The 18,232-nt window shown below is 51.7% G+C and overlaps 3 protein-coding genes across 3 annotated transcripts; all 3 read right to left on the bottom strand.

Annotated features, from left to right (window-relative positions):
• Positions 1–177: 177 nt before the first annotated feature.
• CATSPERZ (catsper channel auxiliary subunit zeta) lies at positions 178–3,369 on the bottom strand (the record flags this gene model as incomplete). Its single annotated transcript, XM_080912956.1, has 5 exons — positions 178–626; positions 1,259–1,325; positions 1,512–1,670; positions 2,878–3,210; positions 3,349–3,369. The coding sequence occupies 5 exons, from the start codon at positions 3,367–3,369 to the stop codon at positions 517–519; spliced, it is 690 nt and encodes a 229-aa protein (XP_080769082.1). The 3' UTR covers positions 178–516.
• Positions 3,370–4,044: 675 nt separating this feature from the next.
• KCNK4 (potassium two pore domain channel subfamily K member 4) lies at positions 4,045–10,382 on the bottom strand (the record flags this gene model as incomplete). The annotated part of the gene is made up of 6 exons (XM_080912738.1): positions 10,116–10,382; positions 6,112–6,238; positions 5,828–5,988; positions 5,468–5,654; positions 4,949–5,088; positions 4,045–4,443 (listed from the first exon to the last, which is right to left on the bottom strand). Exons 1-6 carry the CDS (start codon positions 10,302–10,304, stop codon positions 4,045–4,047), a joined length of 1,203 nt encoding a protein of 400 aa, XP_080768864.1. The 5' UTR covers positions 10,305–10,382.
• A 4,562-nt stretch (positions 10,383–14,944) lies between these two features.
• On the bottom strand, positions 14,945–17,893 carry GPR137 (G protein-coupled receptor 137). The gene is given in 8 exon segments (XM_080911240.1): positions 14,945–15,185; positions 15,187–15,277; positions 15,641–15,759; positions 15,886–16,014; positions 16,138–16,287; positions 16,406–16,631; positions 17,261–17,310; positions 17,391–17,893. Coding segments are annotated over 8 exon segments (1,236 nt in total). The 5' UTR covers positions 17,751–17,893; the 3' UTR covers positions 14,945–15,074.
• Positions 17,894–18,232: the final 339 nt, after the last annotated feature.

The following is an 18,232-nucleotide window of genomic DNA, read 5'->3' as shown; positions in this document are numbered from 1 at the left end:
TTATAAGAGTGGGCGTAGCTACTCTGTGAACTCACTCTGTGAGGGAGTGAGCGTGTATGCAAATGAGAGGGCGGGGTTATGTGACTGCATATGCATAAGGGGTGGGGCCTAACAGGGTGCTGCTTCCCCCCCACACACACACACATACCCCATTATGTTGACGGGACACTTGACAGATTTGGTAGATCAGCAATCCTGAGGACCCTCGAGTGGAGAAGCAGACCCAAGACATGCAAGTAGTCCTGGTTCGCTAATTCCTGAAAGGCAGTACTGGTGAGACTCGAGCGGACAAAACTCAAGGTCACTGCGGTGACCGAATGAAGGTCACGGGGAAAGGCGGGGCCACGTGCGTCCGCCTCACGCAAGCAGCCACGCACTGACTCTGGAACCATGCATAGACTCTTTAATTTCTCTGGGATTCAATTTCCATGCAGATGGGGTCGAGCTTAAGTTCGAGGGACCGAGGGACAGAAAAGGACATGGGCGGACTTCTCGTCGGTTACTTGAGCTGGAGGTTCACTCAACCATACAGTACAGCCTCTTGTTCCGGCGCTTCCTGATCCCGTCCATGTATCCCTGCAGCTCTTTAGTCATGAAGTGGTTCTTGCCAATCGTGGACCTATAGGCTATGAAGAGGGCAGAGCACAGGGCCATGAGTAACGGCAAAGGGTTTCTCCCATTTGAGGAACCACAGGTGATTTGATGTGGCAGTTAGTGCTGGATTTGGATCTGTGTTAAGTTTGGGGGATTTTGGATGTCCAAAGTGCAATTTGAAGAACGGAGAGGAAGAAGGCTGAAAGAAGTTGCTGCAAGCCTGAACAGAGGCAGTGAGAGCCAGCCTCCTCCTGGGCCACTCACTCTTAACTAGTTCTCTGGCCCTTTCTTGCCTTATATGCCCATGAACAGAAAGTTACCCAGATAATCCAATATCCAGTACATTTTCCCAAAAAACACCGATGTGTCACAGCTCCCCAACCTGGAGGTGAAACAATGCTACACAAAGACTGTAGCTCCATTGGACAAGTGGAGAAAATAGACTTGCTAGAAAGGGACTTATTTTAAGTCCTCTGAGTCACTCACTCCATTGAGTCTGCCTATGCCTTGTCTCTTGACTTTTAATTTTTAGGATGTCCTTGGAATATCTGTGAGTGCTAAAGGGATCTTTATGATAAGACATACATATCCTGAAACTCCACAGACCCAAGCCCTGCCAAAGCCACCGGGATGTTCTTCGAAAGCTGGGGTAAGAGGTGCTCACTATGCAGGGCTTTCCTGAGAATGTCCAGAACTTCAATCTCCATGATGTCCATCAGAGGCAGGGGCAACTGGAAAAGCAACAAAAGACTCAACCAACCAAGGGACCCTAGTTCCGTGTGAAGCTGAAGTACTCCCCAAATGACCTCCCCAGCCTGTGCCCCACTTTCCTGAAATCTGCCCCACCCTGCAGTAAGCCTCAACCTGCCCATCCCCCACCCACTACTTGTCCCAGTTGTCTTCCAGGCCCCTCCAACCCTGTTCTGCTGCTCTATCCAGTAGGCTTGATGCGGCTTTAATAGACTGAGTTCTGATTGTGAAGACGACGTTGCTGGAGAGATGAAAAGAGAAAGCAAAGCAGTCATGCTCAGGCTCCTGGATCTGCCTTGGGGCAGAGCTGTATATGGGTAGGCATGTAGTGGGAGTGGGGTTCAGGGAATAATTCCAGATACTTCATCAAAGACCATATGGGACACTGGTTTCATCCTTGGACTTTAGAATCACAATCAACTTGGATCCAGAACCAACTGTCCCCACTGTGTGAGACTTAGAGACTTTTTGGTTTATCACCTGTAAATGGAATCATAGGAATTCCCTTTTTCAGAATTCTGTGCCCTGTGTTAAGTGTGTTGTTGGGAATTGAATGTAGGACTTTATGTAAACTAAGAAAGAACTTCACCAGTAAGCTATGTTCCCCAGCCCAGAACAGTCTCTTATGGCAGGTGTGACATGTAAAAGTCACAGTACAGAGAAGTAAGTCCTATGCCTGACATGTGACATATATATCAATTGCTATATCTGTATCTCTCTTGTTTGTTTAGACATTTCCTCTCACTCTGTGGACCTAGCTGTCCTGGAACTCGATACCTAGAGCTGGCTGGCTTTGAATTCACAGCCTCCCGAATGCTGGGAACAAGGGCAGGGCGTACACTTCCACAACTGGGTTGTTATCCGTGCTCATTCCTTAATGAAGGTGGAAATGGAAGGGACAGAGGATGGACACACACAAGTCTCAAACAGTGCTTGGCATACTGTGTGTAATCCCAACACTCTGGAAGATATCAAGATCTAATGTCATCTTGGACTATACAATGAGACTCTCATTCCAAAAAGAACCACAAAATAAAAATAAAGTAGCTATTGACCGAAAGAGAGACTTTAAAAACAGTCAGATCCCAGCCAGGAATTAATTCTGACCTTTCAGATGGCCTAGTGATGAAATTAAATGCACAAGTGAGGGAGGGCTTGAAATATGGCTTAGTGGTAAAGAATTTTTATACCAAGCGTGACGCACCCACAGCACCACATTAAAATAAAAATAAATAAATAAAAAGTAAAATAAAAAGCAAAACCAAAATCTTTACTGCCCTGCCTGCCGGTGCTTTCTTCTGCGTTTCCCGGGTTCCTCGTAGTAAGACGTCTGCCCGGTAGGGGGCGCTCAAAGAATGTGTAAGTGAAAATGTGAAAGATTCCCACCTGCACCCCTTCCCAAGAAATCCTAGAAACTTGGGTTTCTGTGGGCTTACCCCCATTTCACAGGAAGGGACGTTGAGACCAGGGCTAGCCCCACCCCTATGGCACACCCATCGCCTCGGCGAGGCTACACTGACCTAAGTAGCTCACAGATTCTTCCGAAAGCTCCGAAGGCTCCAAGGGTCTGTCATGGCACTGCTCAAGTTCTCGACGTGCTTGCTCTTTGATCTCCTCCGGCTCGAGGTTGAGGTTTTCCCTAATAGAAATGGTCTGGCTGTACTTGCGGTGCCTGCTTACAGCTTTGCCGTCTTCGTCGAAGTCCTCGCAGACGTCGGATATCGACACGTTCAATGTGGACATGGTGCCCGTGCTCCATAGGTCACGAATATCTTCGTACAGGCTGGATCTGACCGAGCTGCGGCGACTTGCGTCTTGGTCCCCAGGCTGCGGGTCATAAGTAAGGTAGCCAAGGAATTCAGGGAGCTGAAGGGAGCAGGGAGACTCTGGGATGGGGAGTCTAGGAGAGCTGCCAAGCACCTAGGCTGAATGACAGGTTACTCTAGAGGCCAGAAGGAGTGCTAAGGTGCGTCTGGGCTTGGGGAACTCGGGCAAACTTCTTACTTTAGCAAAGCTTTCCTCCATCGTTCCGCACCAACGGACCAGTTATCCACAGGGCTCAACGGAGAAGGGAGGGTGGATCACGCTCCAGGAAGGGGGAGGGGCGGAGTCTCCTGCCGGCTGGTTATAGTGGTCTCGCGGGAGGAGACTTCAGACTGCAGATAGCATCAAGACTCTAAATTGCTCCCACCCCCAATATCAATGCCAAGACTGAAAGTGCCCAGGTCAGTTTCGAGTCCGGGTCTCCTCCAGGCAGGGACAAGAGTCAGAATACGTGAGCTTAACCAAAGGACACAACTTGACCGGTGTGGGTGCCCAAGGACGGCAGTGGGCCTGATATAACCCCATGGTGGCTCGAGAAAAGCACTCGCACACCCACTTGGGTCCTAGGAGCACTCACTCGGTGGCGCAGACTTTTTGTTTTATTGATGCAGGTTTTGAGGCACAGTCGTGAGGTGTGAGGGGCAAAACCGGTAGGGAAGCAAGACAGAAAGCCTTGGATAGTGGGTTTTGGAAATGGTTGAATGTGAAGAACCAGCCAAGGAAGAGTAGTGGTGGCATATGGGAACGACTGGACTCCTCTCAGGGTTGCAATCCAGTGGGGAAGAAGAGGGCTCTTTGGTCAAACAAGCCAAGCATGCCTGGACATCAGCAAGAGCAAAGACCTGGCGTGGGGTCCCGGGCCAGAGATCCTGCACCCTACACCGGCACGGCCTTGTCTCGGAGACGCCCAGGACCCCGGGGTCTGGAGGGCTTCTTGGGTGGGTTGGGACGGCGACGACCCCGAGGCGCACGAGGCAGGGCACAGCCACGCTCACTCTGCGTGTCTGAGGACTCGTCAATGAAGGCCAGATTCTCACTGGGGTAATCCAGAGCTGAGGCCGTGGGCGTGGGCGGGGAAGGAGTCTCGCCCTTCTCGGCGGGTGCAGGGGAGCCGGGCCTGCGGGCTGGCTCAGCAACAGCGGGCGCTGCGGGCAAAGAGGAGGGGAGGAGTGGTGGCTCCTTCTCTGGCGGCGGGGCGCTGGGCCCAGTTCGCTGGGTCACTCGTGCTGTCACTGTGCCAGTCCAGCTAGCAGCCTGCGCGGTGAGGCCACCCATCTGCACAGAGAGAAAAAGATGTCGGCCCATTGTAACTCCGAAAGCTGCCCCTCCACCACCCGCATCCACCTTTTCGCTTGACCCTTGAACCTCAGCCTCCGAATGATACCCCAGAAGCACACAGTCCCTTCCTGCATTCCCCAAAGTGCCCCCTTCTCTAGGAACCTTTCTTGAAAGCCACGACTTCACTGCCTTTCTGTATTCGGCTAGCAAAATGCAGATAAATTACAAAACCAGTATGACTCATACAATATTTCGGACATATTTTAAAATCGTATTCGTTGTTCCTCCGAAATTCACGAGGTGGTCGAGTCTCTGACAAACCTGAATTCACCCCAATGTTCCCGTTAGCGCACTGTCCGGTCTCAATTTCTGAGCAGCCCACATTTTGGAGGGGAGCCAGACTGATTAACAACCCCTGTGCCCAGGGGCTAAGGGCCAACACACAAGTGACACGCATGGCGCATGCACAGCAGCGAACAGCTCCTGGAACACATACACATACCTCTGCCCGAGTTCGTCGGGACACCACTCGCAACCAGTTGCCAATAGTGGTGAGCACTGAGGCGAAGTAGGCTAGCCCAAACAAGATCCAGAACCACACCAGCGGCTGGTAGGCTGGAGAGTTCTGCCCAGTACCATCGCCTAGACGGTACAAAGGAAGGAAAAAGTAACTTGATGGGGGTAGGAGGCAAGCCTGGGAGCCTCTGTTCACTGCCTGTTTCTGGACCTTGAGAAAATGCCCCTCCCTAGAAAAGAAGGGGATGTGCTAGACGCATAGCATACAGTGTGTAAACGTACGCAGTGAGTGCGCTCGAGTTGTAATTTGTGTAATGGTAAGAGCATGCAAGAGAGGTGGACTTAATATATGTGTGAGCATGCATGGGACTTAGGCATGCAAGATGTAAGGGGGTATCAGGTGCTGCCTGTTGGAAGAATGTACAGTACGTTCCATACATTCTCTGTTCCTGTGGAGTGCAGGAACAAAGAGCTTAAGGAAAATGCTGGGCAAAGTCAGCCTCACCTGGTACATAATCACCAAAGCCCACGGTGGTGAGCGTCACTATAACAAAGTAGATGGCTTCCAGCTTGCTCCAGCTCTCCATGTAGGAGAACACAAAGGTAGGCGTGAGGACAAAGAGCAGGCAGCCAATCAGCAGGAAGAGCACTGCAGACAGCATTCTCACCAGCCCCGGTGGCACGTGCCACTTCTATGGGGAAGGGTGGTGAATAGAGCCATTGAGATGCCAGTAACCTAGAGCTCCATTCCTCCACCCCATCCTACCCTCATCCTGGAGCAGTGTGTGAGAGGCTCCTGCTCTCTAGGAGTGCATCCTCAGGGACCTGGGGAAGAAGACCCTTGGAGGGGCACAGTGCAGCTCACCAAGAAGATTGCTTCGATGTGACCGATGCCCCGGCGCAGAGAGGAGCCCAGCCGGTCCCCGACTCCTGCCAGCAGCATCCCGAACAGCGGGATCCCCACCAGTGCATAGAAGATACAAAAGAGACGCCCGGCATCTGTGTGTAAGGCTATATTGCCATAGCCTGGATAGAGAGGGCAGGAGAGTCTAGGAGCCACCTGGTACCCCCTGCCTCTCCCTGCACCGTCCCCCACAGGGAAACTCCTTGCCCCTTGCCTCCCTCCACATGCCCCATCTCCACCCCCACCGATGGTAGTGATGATGGTCCCCGAGAAAAAGAAGGCGCTGCCCAGGTTCCAAGCTGATGAGTGGTTGCTGCTATTGGTCCAACTGGTTTCTGGGTTTGCGCCCCCTCCCAGGGCTTCAGCCACGAGCTGCGGATAAGGCGCACAAGGAGGAACCTCAGTCCTTCTCTCCAGCCGGGCTAACTCCAAGCCCCGCCCCCTTCTTTGCACAGCTTAATAGCTGTGTCTCTCTTTTTTGGTTTTAGTTTTTGATGATGTGTCCCTCACTCTATCTATCTTTTTGTGGTTGGTTGGTTTGGTTTTCTGAAACATGTTACATAGTCTGTGCTGAAACTATTGATTCCTCTTGGGTCAGCACACCCAAGAGCTGGAATTGCAGGAATAAGACACCATAACTGACTTAACATGATACATTGATACATTCCTTTTTTTTTTCTTTAGATTTATTTAATATATGAGTGCACTGTTACTATCTTCAGACACACCAGAAGAGGGCATCGGATCCCATTACAGATGGTGGAGAGCCACCAGATGGTTGCTGGGAATTGGACTCGGGACCTCTGGAAGAGCACTCGGTGCTCTTAGCCGCTGAGCCATCTCTCCAGCCCAACATGATAAATTCCTAATTTTACAGCAGGAGCAGAAATGCTGGAACCAAGCTGCCTGAGTTCTAATCTTGGTGACCTGGGGCAAGTTAACTCATGGTGCCTTAGTTTTCTCCTCTTTCACACAGGGGTGGTCACCGGCGCTCAGATGTCACAGATTTGGCATAAACAATGAACACTGAGTACTTGTTGGGTCTTCACGTCCCGTGAGTTCCTGCCTCAGCAGATTCCACCCTTCACTGCTCCTGTGGAAACTGAGGCTGAGGACATGGCCTTTAAACATGTATTGAAAGGTGAGACCTTCTCTCCAGAAAGGTTCACATACCATATTTTGTGGCCAATTTAGGATGTTTACATTAGTGTGCTTGTGTCCATAGGTAACATCTAAGGCAAACACAGTGTTTCCTATGGTGCTCAGTAACCATGACTCAAGTGCCAGGGACAGGCTTTTCTTGACTGTTTCCAGGGGAACAGTCTGTGTCTGAAAAGAGCTTGCTCTGGGTGGTGAGATATCAGAACACCAGAAGAGGGGCCTTTCCTCAAATTAAGCAAGGAGAAAATCCACAGGGAAGTTTACAACCTGCCTCCCTTCCCTGATGTCAGTTCCCATTAGCAAGACTCACTTCAAGAGTTCATCCTTGCTGAAGAGGCCTCTGCAAACTCTCAAGGTTCTTATTTGTCTGAAGGAGAGTCTAGACTCCTTAATCCAGCATTTATTTATTGTTTTGAGAAAAATGTCTCATGTAGCCTAGGCTAGACTCAAGCTCACTATGTAGTCAAGGATGGCCATGAACTCCTGGTCCTCTTGCCTCTACCAACTGCTGAAATTACAAGTGTGAATTGCTCTGCCCAGTTTGTGCAGTTCTGGAGAACCAACCCCAGCCTGCAAGGCAAGTAAGTATTCTACCAACCAAGCCCCAGTTCCTCCCCCTCTCTCTTAGTGGAGGTGTTAACTGGTTTTGTTTTGGGAGACAGGGTCATACTCCAGTAGCCCAAGTTAACCTGGAACTCACAATAGTGCTCCTGCCTCAACCTGAGAGCTGAGATTACAGGTGTGAGCGAGCCACAAGCACTTTTTCCAAACTGAACCCAATCTTTCCCCAGTCTTCTCTCATAAGATTCTGGTTTTGTACCCCAAAATAGAGCAACCTTCTCCCCAAATTTTCTGAGGTGATTCCATTCTCTGTGATGATGATCTTCGTATAAAGAGGTGAGATGCCTGATTTAAGGTGATTTAATTTTTTTCAGATTTATTTCTTTTCTTTTCTTTCATTTTTGCATATGTATCATGTGCATGCCTAGTGCCCACCCAGGCCAGAAGGTTAGAGTCTCCAGATCTAGAGTCATAGATGTTTATAAGGAACCCAGGGCCCCTAGAAGAGCAAAAAAGTACACAGAACTGCTGAGCCATCTCAACAGCCCCAGCCCCAGATCCAACTGTTGTCATTCTTTTGTTTTGTTTCATTTTTCAAGACAGGGTTTCTCTGTGTAGCCCTGCTGTCCTGGAACTCATTGTGTAGGCCAGGCTGGCCTCAAACTCAGAGATTCACCTGCCTCCAAGTGCTGATATTAAAGGTGCCACCACCTCAGGGCTCATGATTTAATTTTTATGTAATGGCATTTCTCCACATCCCCCCCACTCCTTCATCATCCAGTGTAGTCTAAACTTTGTTTCGGTGACCAGGCATCTGCTCCACCCTGAGCTTGCCAGCTTCCACCCTGTGGCCATGCTTCTGCCCCTCTGCTCGGGAGTTGTTTATCCCCAGACTCTAAAGTCCATCCCTTTCACTTGGTACTTTCTAACTGCTGGCTCTCCTCAAAGCCTCTCTCCATCTCCCTCACTCCCAGCATGCAACCTAAGGCTCAGCAACCCACAGGGTGCTCCAAGATGGAGGAAGGAAATCTCTGGCCATGTCCACTGCTTCCTGCAGTGATCTATCTGTCCCCGTTCTGTGCCTTGGATGTGACACCTTCCGGAGAAGCTCCACCTCATTGTTTGTACCTCTATTGTCCCCCACACACATACCTAGAACTACCTCCTAAGTGTACAATTGTGGAGGACTCATTCTTTCTGGGAGTGGCTCCTGGAAAAGAAGCAAAGCATCAGCCACGCCCCCTGCCTGGTTCCCTGTCTCTCCTCTTCTTTCTTATCCCAGAATAAAGCAATTCCATTGTGAAGACAAATAGGTCAGACTCCCTCCCTCCCTCTGCCCTGTGGTCTGGCCAGGCGCACTTTCTACCCAGGCACTTTGAGCAGAGCTTGTCCTGATTTCTGGAAGTGGGAGAGGCACATCCCTCTCTACCGGCATCTTTGTACCCAATCCTGCCACCTTAAGAATCAGTTGGGATGCTGAGGCTTACATGCTGACCTCCACAAAGAACAGTCAGGGAACAAGGGATACTCTTCTATCGAGTGAGAAATATTAATTTATTAAGGTTAAATCAGAGCATTCCAGAGCAGTGACTGAGAGATCAAAGGAAATGATGCAGGAACTCACCAACTGGACCTGAAGGTGGAAGCTCAGAGCTTCCCTTAGAGCCTGACTGATCCAAAGAGCGTGGGAAAACCTGCTACCCCCCACCCATTCCCACTTGCTTGACTGGTAAACTTGAGTCCTAGGGAGGAGGGGCCCCTGAACTGACATTCACAATGGTATGAGCAGAAACCCTAAAAAATCATCTATACTGTTTATGTGCAAACTTGGAAACACAGCGAGAGGTGTTCTCAGTTTTCTAGGGCTTCTCTAAAACATTTGAACTAAAAAAAAAAAAAGAAGAAGAAGAAGAAGAAAGAAAATGCATAGGAACTGGTGTGGGAGGAGCAGCCAAACTCTGCAGGAAGCCAGATGTGGTTGCTCAAACCTCTAATACCAGAGCTCTGGAGGCAGAGGCAAGACAAGACCCAGAGTTCAAAGTCAGTTTGTGTAACACAGTGAATGCCAGGCCAGTCGGGCTATGTAGCAAGCTCCTGTCTCAAAAAAAGCCAAAAATCATTACCAGGGTTATATTTAAATTCAGCTGTTTAGCTGAAAGTCGTATGTGACTAAGCATCTGAGATTCGGTCTGGTGAGCTAATGATGTTAGCGCTGTGCAAACGCAACATCTCATGTGCCCCACCCATTCACTCATTCATTCCACTCGAGTATTTGTTCACTCTTCCTTCCACGGCCACCACTCAGGGAAGGAGCCATCCCAGGAGCACAGCCACTCCAGGGGCACAGCCTGGTGTTAGCCAAGGCAAGCAGTAACAACATGGCTGGCATGTTAAAAACAAACACCTGGATCCCAGTTTCTGCCCAGGACTCCCAGAGATATTCCAGGACCTACCCTGTCCCCAGAGATACATGTCTGGAAGTAGCACCCCGAGCAGGACCCCACTGCTCACCACTCTGCCAACCCACCTTGATGAAATCTTCCAGGTTCTTCTGGCTCACACATGGATGATCCTTCAGAAACTGGTCTCGGCCATCTTCCAGCCCCTTCTGAACCTGCTGCTCATGAGGCTGCTCCAGAGCCTGGAACACTAGAGCCCCAGATACCAAGTAAAGCAGCACCAGTGCCAACAGGGCCAGGAGTGTGGTGCTACGCATGGCCCTTCCAGAGGCTGGTCCAGCTCCACTTCCTGCTTGGGAAGGAGGAGCAGGGAGCTCCTGGGGAGCAGTGGTCACTGCAGGGCAAACCAAGGATTATGGGGTCAAGAAGAGATCTGATATCTACATCCTCCTTCTCTATCTTAGACTCCCCAATGTTTTTTTGAGCCCCTAGCTTTATTATCCATAGATGTAGTCCCCACATGTCCTTTGGTTCACCTAGGCCCCCACCTCCAACCTCCCTCTTACCTCTGGGGCCATCAGGAGAGTGGGATAAGGAAGGAAACACTAAACCAAGCAGGGTGAGAGAGAAAATGGGGGGACTTGTGAGGGATAAGGAAGCCTGCCTTGGAGAAGACCAAAGGAGGACTAGAGAGTTCCAGGGGGAAATCAGGAGAGGCTGGAGCCCGCAGAACTGGAGACTGGAATAGCAGGTCCATACTTGGCTCTCCCAATGTGGCTGTGGCAGCCTCCTCAGTTGCATCTGTCCCCTCCTGCCTTCCAGCCTAGCAGGAATCAACGGGGAATGGGGGGGCAGGGATCTTCCGGGGTCCCCACCCGCCCCGCTGGGCTTTCGAGGAATCCCAAGGCGGATCTGGCTGCAGGGTATAGGCAAGGCCCAGAGCCAGGGAAAGGAAAGATGGGGAAAAGGTTCCCAGAAGAAGGAAGGTACATGGTGGGAAGGGCAGCACGGATACAGCAGCCCACGGGACATCTGTCACCTAGGGGGCAGCGGGAGATGGCAGGCACGCACACACATATATACACAGCCCGCTACAAGTACCACAAAGATCTTTGAGCCAGCCACATTCCATCCTGCAGCTCTGCAGGCATAGCACTGCACCAAGCTCCAGTAGACCCTGGCACAACTGACCACCATGGGCGTGCCCGCAATGCAGACCTACTCTAGAGATTCTCGCAAACGAATGCATACGCACACCCCACACACCCCACACACCGGACCCGCGTGACACCGCACGCCAGCCCCTTGCTCCCACCACCTCCCCCGCGTCCTTACGCCGACGCCTCTGAGCGTGACCGGTGACTGGACGCACAGTCACACCACTCGAGGAAGGCATCCACGCGCGGGAGGTGTCCTGCCCTGCCCGTTGCCTCCCAGCTCCCGGGGCCTGGGATCCAGCCCACATTCCCTCCCTCGTCTGCTCCGCACTTACTGTCTGCCCACACTTGGCTGCGGCTTTGGCTGCAGCCAGGTCTCCCGCGCCGCCTCGAGGAGTTGCCAGCTGAGCCACGGAGGTGACGGCGGCAGCCCAGAGACCGAACGGGCGGCCGTCTGACTGAGACCCCCCCCCTCCCGCTCTCAAAAGCCCCCTCCTTGGAAGCTTAACCCTACCAGAGCTGCGTCTCCCTACGTGCCGCACCCTCGCCACCGGCTCTCGCCACCAGCCTCTTTGCACCCAGCTCTTTTTTACCTGCACCTGCAGCCTCTGGGCTTCTCAATCCTGTTTTATCCAGGCCAGTGAGTGGCGGAAGAGCCAAAGAGGGGTCGACGCAGAGTCCAACTTTCCAGGCTTGGATTGGGGCCCCAGCGCTGCCCTAAGCTGGACATCAGCTGGCCTGGGGCTCAGGACAGCCGCCACACTCATCTCCTGGAATCTTCTATGTCTATTACTGGACTGGGAAGAGCCTTCGTTTCTCCGCCCATGAGAATAGTCTGGCCCTTGGGCACCGCACTTAAGAGAGACAGGTCCTCTGGGAGAAGAGGGTATGTGGGGGTGGAAGGCGGGGAGATCTCTTTGAAGCCACCTGGATTTAACCAGCTGAATGGGTTGGGTCCCAGCTCTGGGAAGTCTCAGGCTGCATTCCCAGCTCTGATCCTCCAGGCCCTGGAGTCAGCCCCTGGGGCCATGTGCTGCCTGCCAATTCCAGCAGAAAGGGTGCTAGCATTTTCTGAACAGCTAAGGCTGGGTCCTCTCCTGTCTCTGTCCTCTGTTCATGTCCATTTCCTTACCAATCTCCGAAAAATCTCTCCTGTAGTATTCCGAGACCCAGAGCCTTTGTGGTCAGTACTTTTGTTGTTGGGGTTTTTGTTTGCTTGTTTGTTTGTCTTGAGACAGAGTTTCTCAGTGTACTCCTGGCCGTCTTGTAGACTAGAGTGGTCTCAAATTCAGAGATGCACCTGCCTCTGCCTCTGGAGTGCTGGGATTAAAGGTGTGCCCTATCATCACTCTGTTTTGTGGTAATGGTCAGTATGTTTAAGCCTAGAGTGACCACCCAGATGATGGGGGTCAGGGCGGGTTACCAAGCTCTCCAGTTTTCACTTACAATAAAAGGGTGATTACTTAACTCCGGATGCTGGTTTTGAGTATTTAAGAAGTTAGTATTTGGGGGATGGAGAGATGGCTCAGACCTTTAAGAGCACTGGTTTTTCTTCCCGAGGAGGACCAGAGTTCAATTCCCAGAACCCATAACTGTCTGGGACCCTCACACAGAAATACATGTAAGCAAACCACCAATGCCTGTGCACACATATAACCCCAGTGGTTTTTATCTTGTTTTGCTCTTTTTTCTTTGTCATTGTTTGTTTTGTTTTTGTAGCCTTGGCTGTCCCGGAATTTGCTCTGTAGTCCAGGCTAGCCTCAAATTCACAAAGATCCACCTTTCTCTGTCCTTCAAATGCTGAATTAAAGGCATGAACCAACACTGCCCAGCTGAGGCCAGTGTTTATAAATGCTTAAAGCCTAGCACACAGAATTAAGTGCTCTATAAATGTTAGCAATTATGTTTCCAACCAAAAGTGATTGTCCAGCTTACTGCTGAAGCCCTGAGCCTCTGCTGTTCTCTCTGGAGACCTGGCTCCAGGATAGTTCCAAAGAAAGGGTTTCAAGGCAGACTTATTGGTAGGCTGAGATCTCAAAGGAGCTGGAATCATCAGGTTTATGGGCAGGAGTCGCAGGCCCTGATAATCAATCCTGAGCCACAGGGTAAATCTGCCAGGATGTCAGTGATACAGGGCAGTGACTAAATCTTTGGGGGCAGTAGGAGTATACCAGGAGCTGACTCAGTATGCAAGTAGCCAGGAAATCAGGGTGAACCCATACCCAGGGAAGGAGATGGAGGCTGTGTCATAGAAGCACCTCCTTTGTAGACTGTCCATGAACTTAGCATTTGAAGACCACATTAAAGGTGGTGACAGAAACCAGGCCTCAGGTCAGTGAGATGGCTCAGTGCTTCGTAGGGTTGCTTGCCACAAAGCCTAAAATTCCAAGTTTGTTTCCTGGAACCCACATGGGTTTGGGTTTTTCTGATTCTATATGAGTGCGAGCACGAGTTCGTGTGGGGGTATGTGTCCATATATGCACACATAGTACATACACAGCGCGCGCGCACACACACACACACACACACACACACACTAGGCCTCTACAAAACTAACTTAATCCATTAGAGGACACAATGCCTAACAAGCTGTGGAGATGGCTTAGTGGTTAAAAGCACTGCCACTTCTCCAAAGCACCCAAGTTCAGTTTCCAGCACTGGCAGCTCACAACAACCTCTAACTCTAGCTCCAAGGGATCTGATGCCCTCTTCTGGCCTCTTTGGGCACTACACACAGCTACAGGCGCAGATACACCTAGACATTAAAAATAATCTTAAAAAAAAAAAAAAATGCCAAACTGGGCCAATAAGATGGCTCAACAGGTAAAGGCCTTTGCCACCAAACCTGATGCATTCTATCTCACCAATCCATATGAAGGACTGAACCAACTAGTAAGTTGTCATCTGACCTCTATGTATGCGCTGTGCCTAGTGCTTGTCCATACATACAAAAAGACATACATACAAATAAATACATGTTACTAAAAACAAGTTAGCTGAGCGTGGTGGGACATCCGTCTTTAATGCCAGAACTCAAGAGGCAGAGGCAGGAGGATCTCTGTGAATTCAAGACCAGCCTGGTCTAGAGGGAGTTCCAAGATAGCTAAGGCTACACAGAGAATCCCTGTCTCGGAAAAGCAGAAACAACAACAAAGAATGTTAAGCAGCTGGTGAGATGGGTTAGTGGCAAAGGCATTTGCTACCAAGCCTTACACCGGAGTTTGATCTATAGGACCCAGGGCAGGAGAGAATTGCCTCTATACCCATACACAATAAATGCGTGTAATAAAAAAAAACATTTTAAGGACGCCTAAAAGTCACATAACTATAGTGCTGTATGGTCTGAAACGGGTCATGCTTCTCTGCCCAACCAGTGAAAAGTTTTGTGGAGATTTGATTCCCTGGCCCCTCCCATGGAGATTCAACTCCTGGCCTTGGACATTCCTGGAAAGTACTCAGTAGTTAAGCCACATCTCCAGCCGGTGGAAGTGATTTTTCACTCTAGCTTTGGTATCTGAGCTGAGGTTAAGACAGAAGGATCGTTTGAGCCCAGGAATTTCAGGCCAGGCTGGGCAGCACGGAGAAGGCTATATTGAACTAGGAAAGCTTTAAGAGCAGAGGCACCTGCAACATCCCTGCCACTCACTGCTCACTAGCTTTGCTAGGAAACGGCACCTGCCCAGCCTAGCAACCCATGTCAAGGGCTAGGGGGTTGATCATCCTGATGCTAAACAGGACAAGGTAAGAGGAACAGAACTCAGACAAGTGACAGGAGTAAGGACAGGGCACAGACTCTGTTTATTGAGTGGTAGGCACAGGAGAGGTAGCTGGCTCCAGTGTGGAAGCAGAGGTGGCGGGTCATACCAGGGCACTGTGGGCATCTGGTAACCTGGGGCCATGTCCCCATTTTAGGGGGATGGCACAAGCTCACTACAATAGGAGCAGCAAGGAGCTGGCCAGAGAAGAGAAGCAGCCACAGTCTCCAGGCATCCTGGGCAAGAAGCAGCACATGTACTTGGCACAGGGGCCAGGGATCAGGGAAGCTGGGGCCTGGGTATTCTAAGGGGAGTAAAAGGAGATCACGTCTGTGGCGTGGAATAGAGGCTGTGGTGGTGGCTACCAGGTCCTGGCACCTGGGAGAAGAGCAGAGGAGTGGTCCTCGTCTGGCTGGCCCCTCCCCAGCCTGGCTCACGCCCGATGGCACCATACCAACTGCCAGAGCCCAGGCTGCCGGACATGCTGCAGGCAGAGAAGCAAGGTGAGTCCCAAGCAGTGCCCAGGGCCACATTCTTGAGATGGAAGAAGAGGGAGGCTGAGAATAGAGAGCCTTAGGTCAAAGGGCAAACTGCTTTTGGAGGCGGGGGTAGGCACTGGGAACCCAGTGTGGGTTTCACTCAGAACAAATTGGGGAACAAGGGGTTGGCTCTTGGTCCCCCCATTGCTTCATGGAGCCAGGCAGGATCCCAAGGCACTTGAGGCAGGGTTGAGGCTCCTACCTGGTGCTCTCACTCCGGCTATGCTCCCAGGAGCAGCCCTCGTCCTCACAGTGGCCAGCTCGGTCAAAGAAGTAGGATCGGGAGCCAAAAACCTGCCCATTGAGGATTCGACTGGTGCTCTGTAAGGGGGAAGAAGTTGCTACTATGGATACTTTTTCTGCCCCCATAACTGTCCCAGGACCCCAGACTAGAATCCCTAGGGTCCAGCCCTCTACACTGGACCAAGAGGTGGTTGGGGGGCCTACCAGGTCCTGTGGGGGCCGGTGTACCCGGAAGAAGCCCACCAGCAATGTGGTGGGCAGCAATTCCCATATGAAGAGGATGAGGCCAAACACCAGGTAGCCTTTGTTCCCTAGGTCATTCACCAGATCTGCCTGGGGAAAAGCAGAGGCTGAGGACAGTCTGCCACCAGAGAGGATGCTGACAGGGCTCTGGCCAGCTAGAGGCTAGATACTATAGTTACTAAAGAAGGGACAAACATGACCAATGCTGCCTACCTGGTCAGATACGTTGTACCAGTCGTAATCGAAGGCATCTAGTCGGCTCCGAGGGGCCAAGGCCAGAGCTGCCAGGTTGTAACAGGCCCGGCTGGCATAGAGCAGGACCATGGCACCCCCTATAGCAGCTGCCTGACACACACTGGTCCCCTGGCAGAGATGAGAATAGAGGGTCTTCAGGGAGAGGAGGCTCCTATCTTCCTTTACATCCTAAAGAACTGTGTCCAAGGAGCCCCCGAGGATACTAAATCAGGGTTGGTGGCCCTACCTTGGCCTCTAAGTAGATGCTGGTGGAAGGGGCTCGACGGGCCACAAGGCAGAGGCAGGCGGCAAGCGAGAGGGCACAGATGACGAAGAGGGAGTCGCTCACCAGGACACGTACCAGCAGGAGGACCCAGGGCTGTGCCTGGCGCTGACGAGACAGCACTGCGCACAGTACATTCACCAGCAAAAAGAGCAGTGAAGCGCCCACGAAGGCCCCTCGGACAGCCAGCCTGCAGCCCACAGCAAAGTCAGCCCCAGACCATGGATCTCCCTGGCCCTCACCAGCATCCCTGACTCCTCAGGAGGCCCCAGCGTCAATTAGAACTCAGATGGTCAAATCCAAACTCGGTTCATCTAGCTTTGCACATGAGGAAACTGAGGCTCAAAGAGGGGAGCTGACTGAAAGCTACGGCATCACAGGAGCACCAGATCAAACATCTGCACCTGAGTACTGAGTGGGCCTCATTCCAGCTGTGTGACCTTGAACGTGTTGCTTTGTCTAACTGGGCCTCAGTTTCTTCATCCCTCAAATGAAGATACAAATAGCACCTCAGGTGAGATGTGCGAAGATGCTTGTGAAATATCTTTATAAACTGGAAGACACTGTGTAAGGACAGGGGTGTTGCAGCCAAGGTCACTAAAAGTACAAGACTTTATGCATTGCATGGATGGGAACCTCCATCTTCCTCCACCACAGATGATGTTAATGTTTTCTCTCCTGACACTATCACAGATGTCCATTGTCAGGTGCTTTAGGTTTCTCAAACTCTATCGCAAATATTTCTGAGGTTTGTCTCGTCTCAACCCTGCTGGGTGGTTTCCTCCCTGCCACTGACCCATTAACATCTCCAGTACTTACAAGCCTCGGCTCATCTCTGGCCGACGCTTCGCCTTGGCCTTGAACACAACCTGGGAGCAGAGATAGGCATCACTCCTTTGGACCCTTGGGATTTCCCTCCTACTCCCACCACACCAGTTCCCGTGGTTACCTGCACAAAGTAGAGGTTCATAAGCGTCAGTGTGAAGAACTGCAGGCAGACAGGGCAGCAATAGAGAAGCCAAAAAGGCAAGGGTCCCAGGCGGTTGGCCCTGGGAGTATCTCGGAAGTAGAAGGAGAAGAGTGTGGTACGCAAGGCTGCCCAGAGCAGACAGAGTGCCAGGAATACCGTCTGATAGCTGAGGCGCTTGTGCCCATACAGAAGCACCAGCCAGAGCTGGGCATAGACGGAGAAGAAGAGCAGAGCATATAGGGCAGTGTAGGCAGCCGTCAGCCCCAGGGTCACTGTAGGCGGCAGTGCAGGTACCAGCCCAGCTGCAGGCACCAGACCAGACAGGTTACTACTCTCCATGTCAAGGAGGGAGGCCTGAAACCCCGGGGACAGAGATAGAGGGCTGGCCAGATGCCAGGGAAATAAATACGGAGAGGTGGGAACTGCAATAGGTGGTGAGAGATGGGAACTCTGGAAGAAAGAAGTTGGGGTGGTCAGGCCTTTCCTCCTCAGTAGAAACGGGGGTGGGAGTGGGGTGGGCACGGGTAACCTGGGCCCTGTACCCGTCACTCTGGAGTATATAAGGGTAGTCTTTCCTACCCAGGGCAAATGAAATGGGGGTTGGGGGTGTCCTTCCCTGGGCCAGCCTCAGAGTCAAGATGCGAGGATGCAGTGGCACAGAGGCCTTGGTCGCTTCTGTCCGGCTGGCAGGAGGGGGAGAGCCGGCCGATGCCCGTCAGCTTAGGGCAGCGGCCACTGCGGGGGCGCCCAACGCCCCGCTCTCCCCCTCCCCAAGCTTGGTTCCTCTTTCCCCTCCAATAATCCGGATTGAGAGGCTTCTT

This window comes from Micromys minutus (assembly GCF_963924665.1).
Source record: "Micromys minutus genome assembly, chromosome: 2".
Classification (NCBI taxonomy): domain Eukaryota; kingdom Metazoa; phylum Chordata; class Mammalia; order Rodentia; family Muridae; genus Micromys; species Micromys minutus.
Note: the sequence above shows the minus strand (reverse complement) of the source record. Positions and strands in the feature narration are given on the sequence as shown.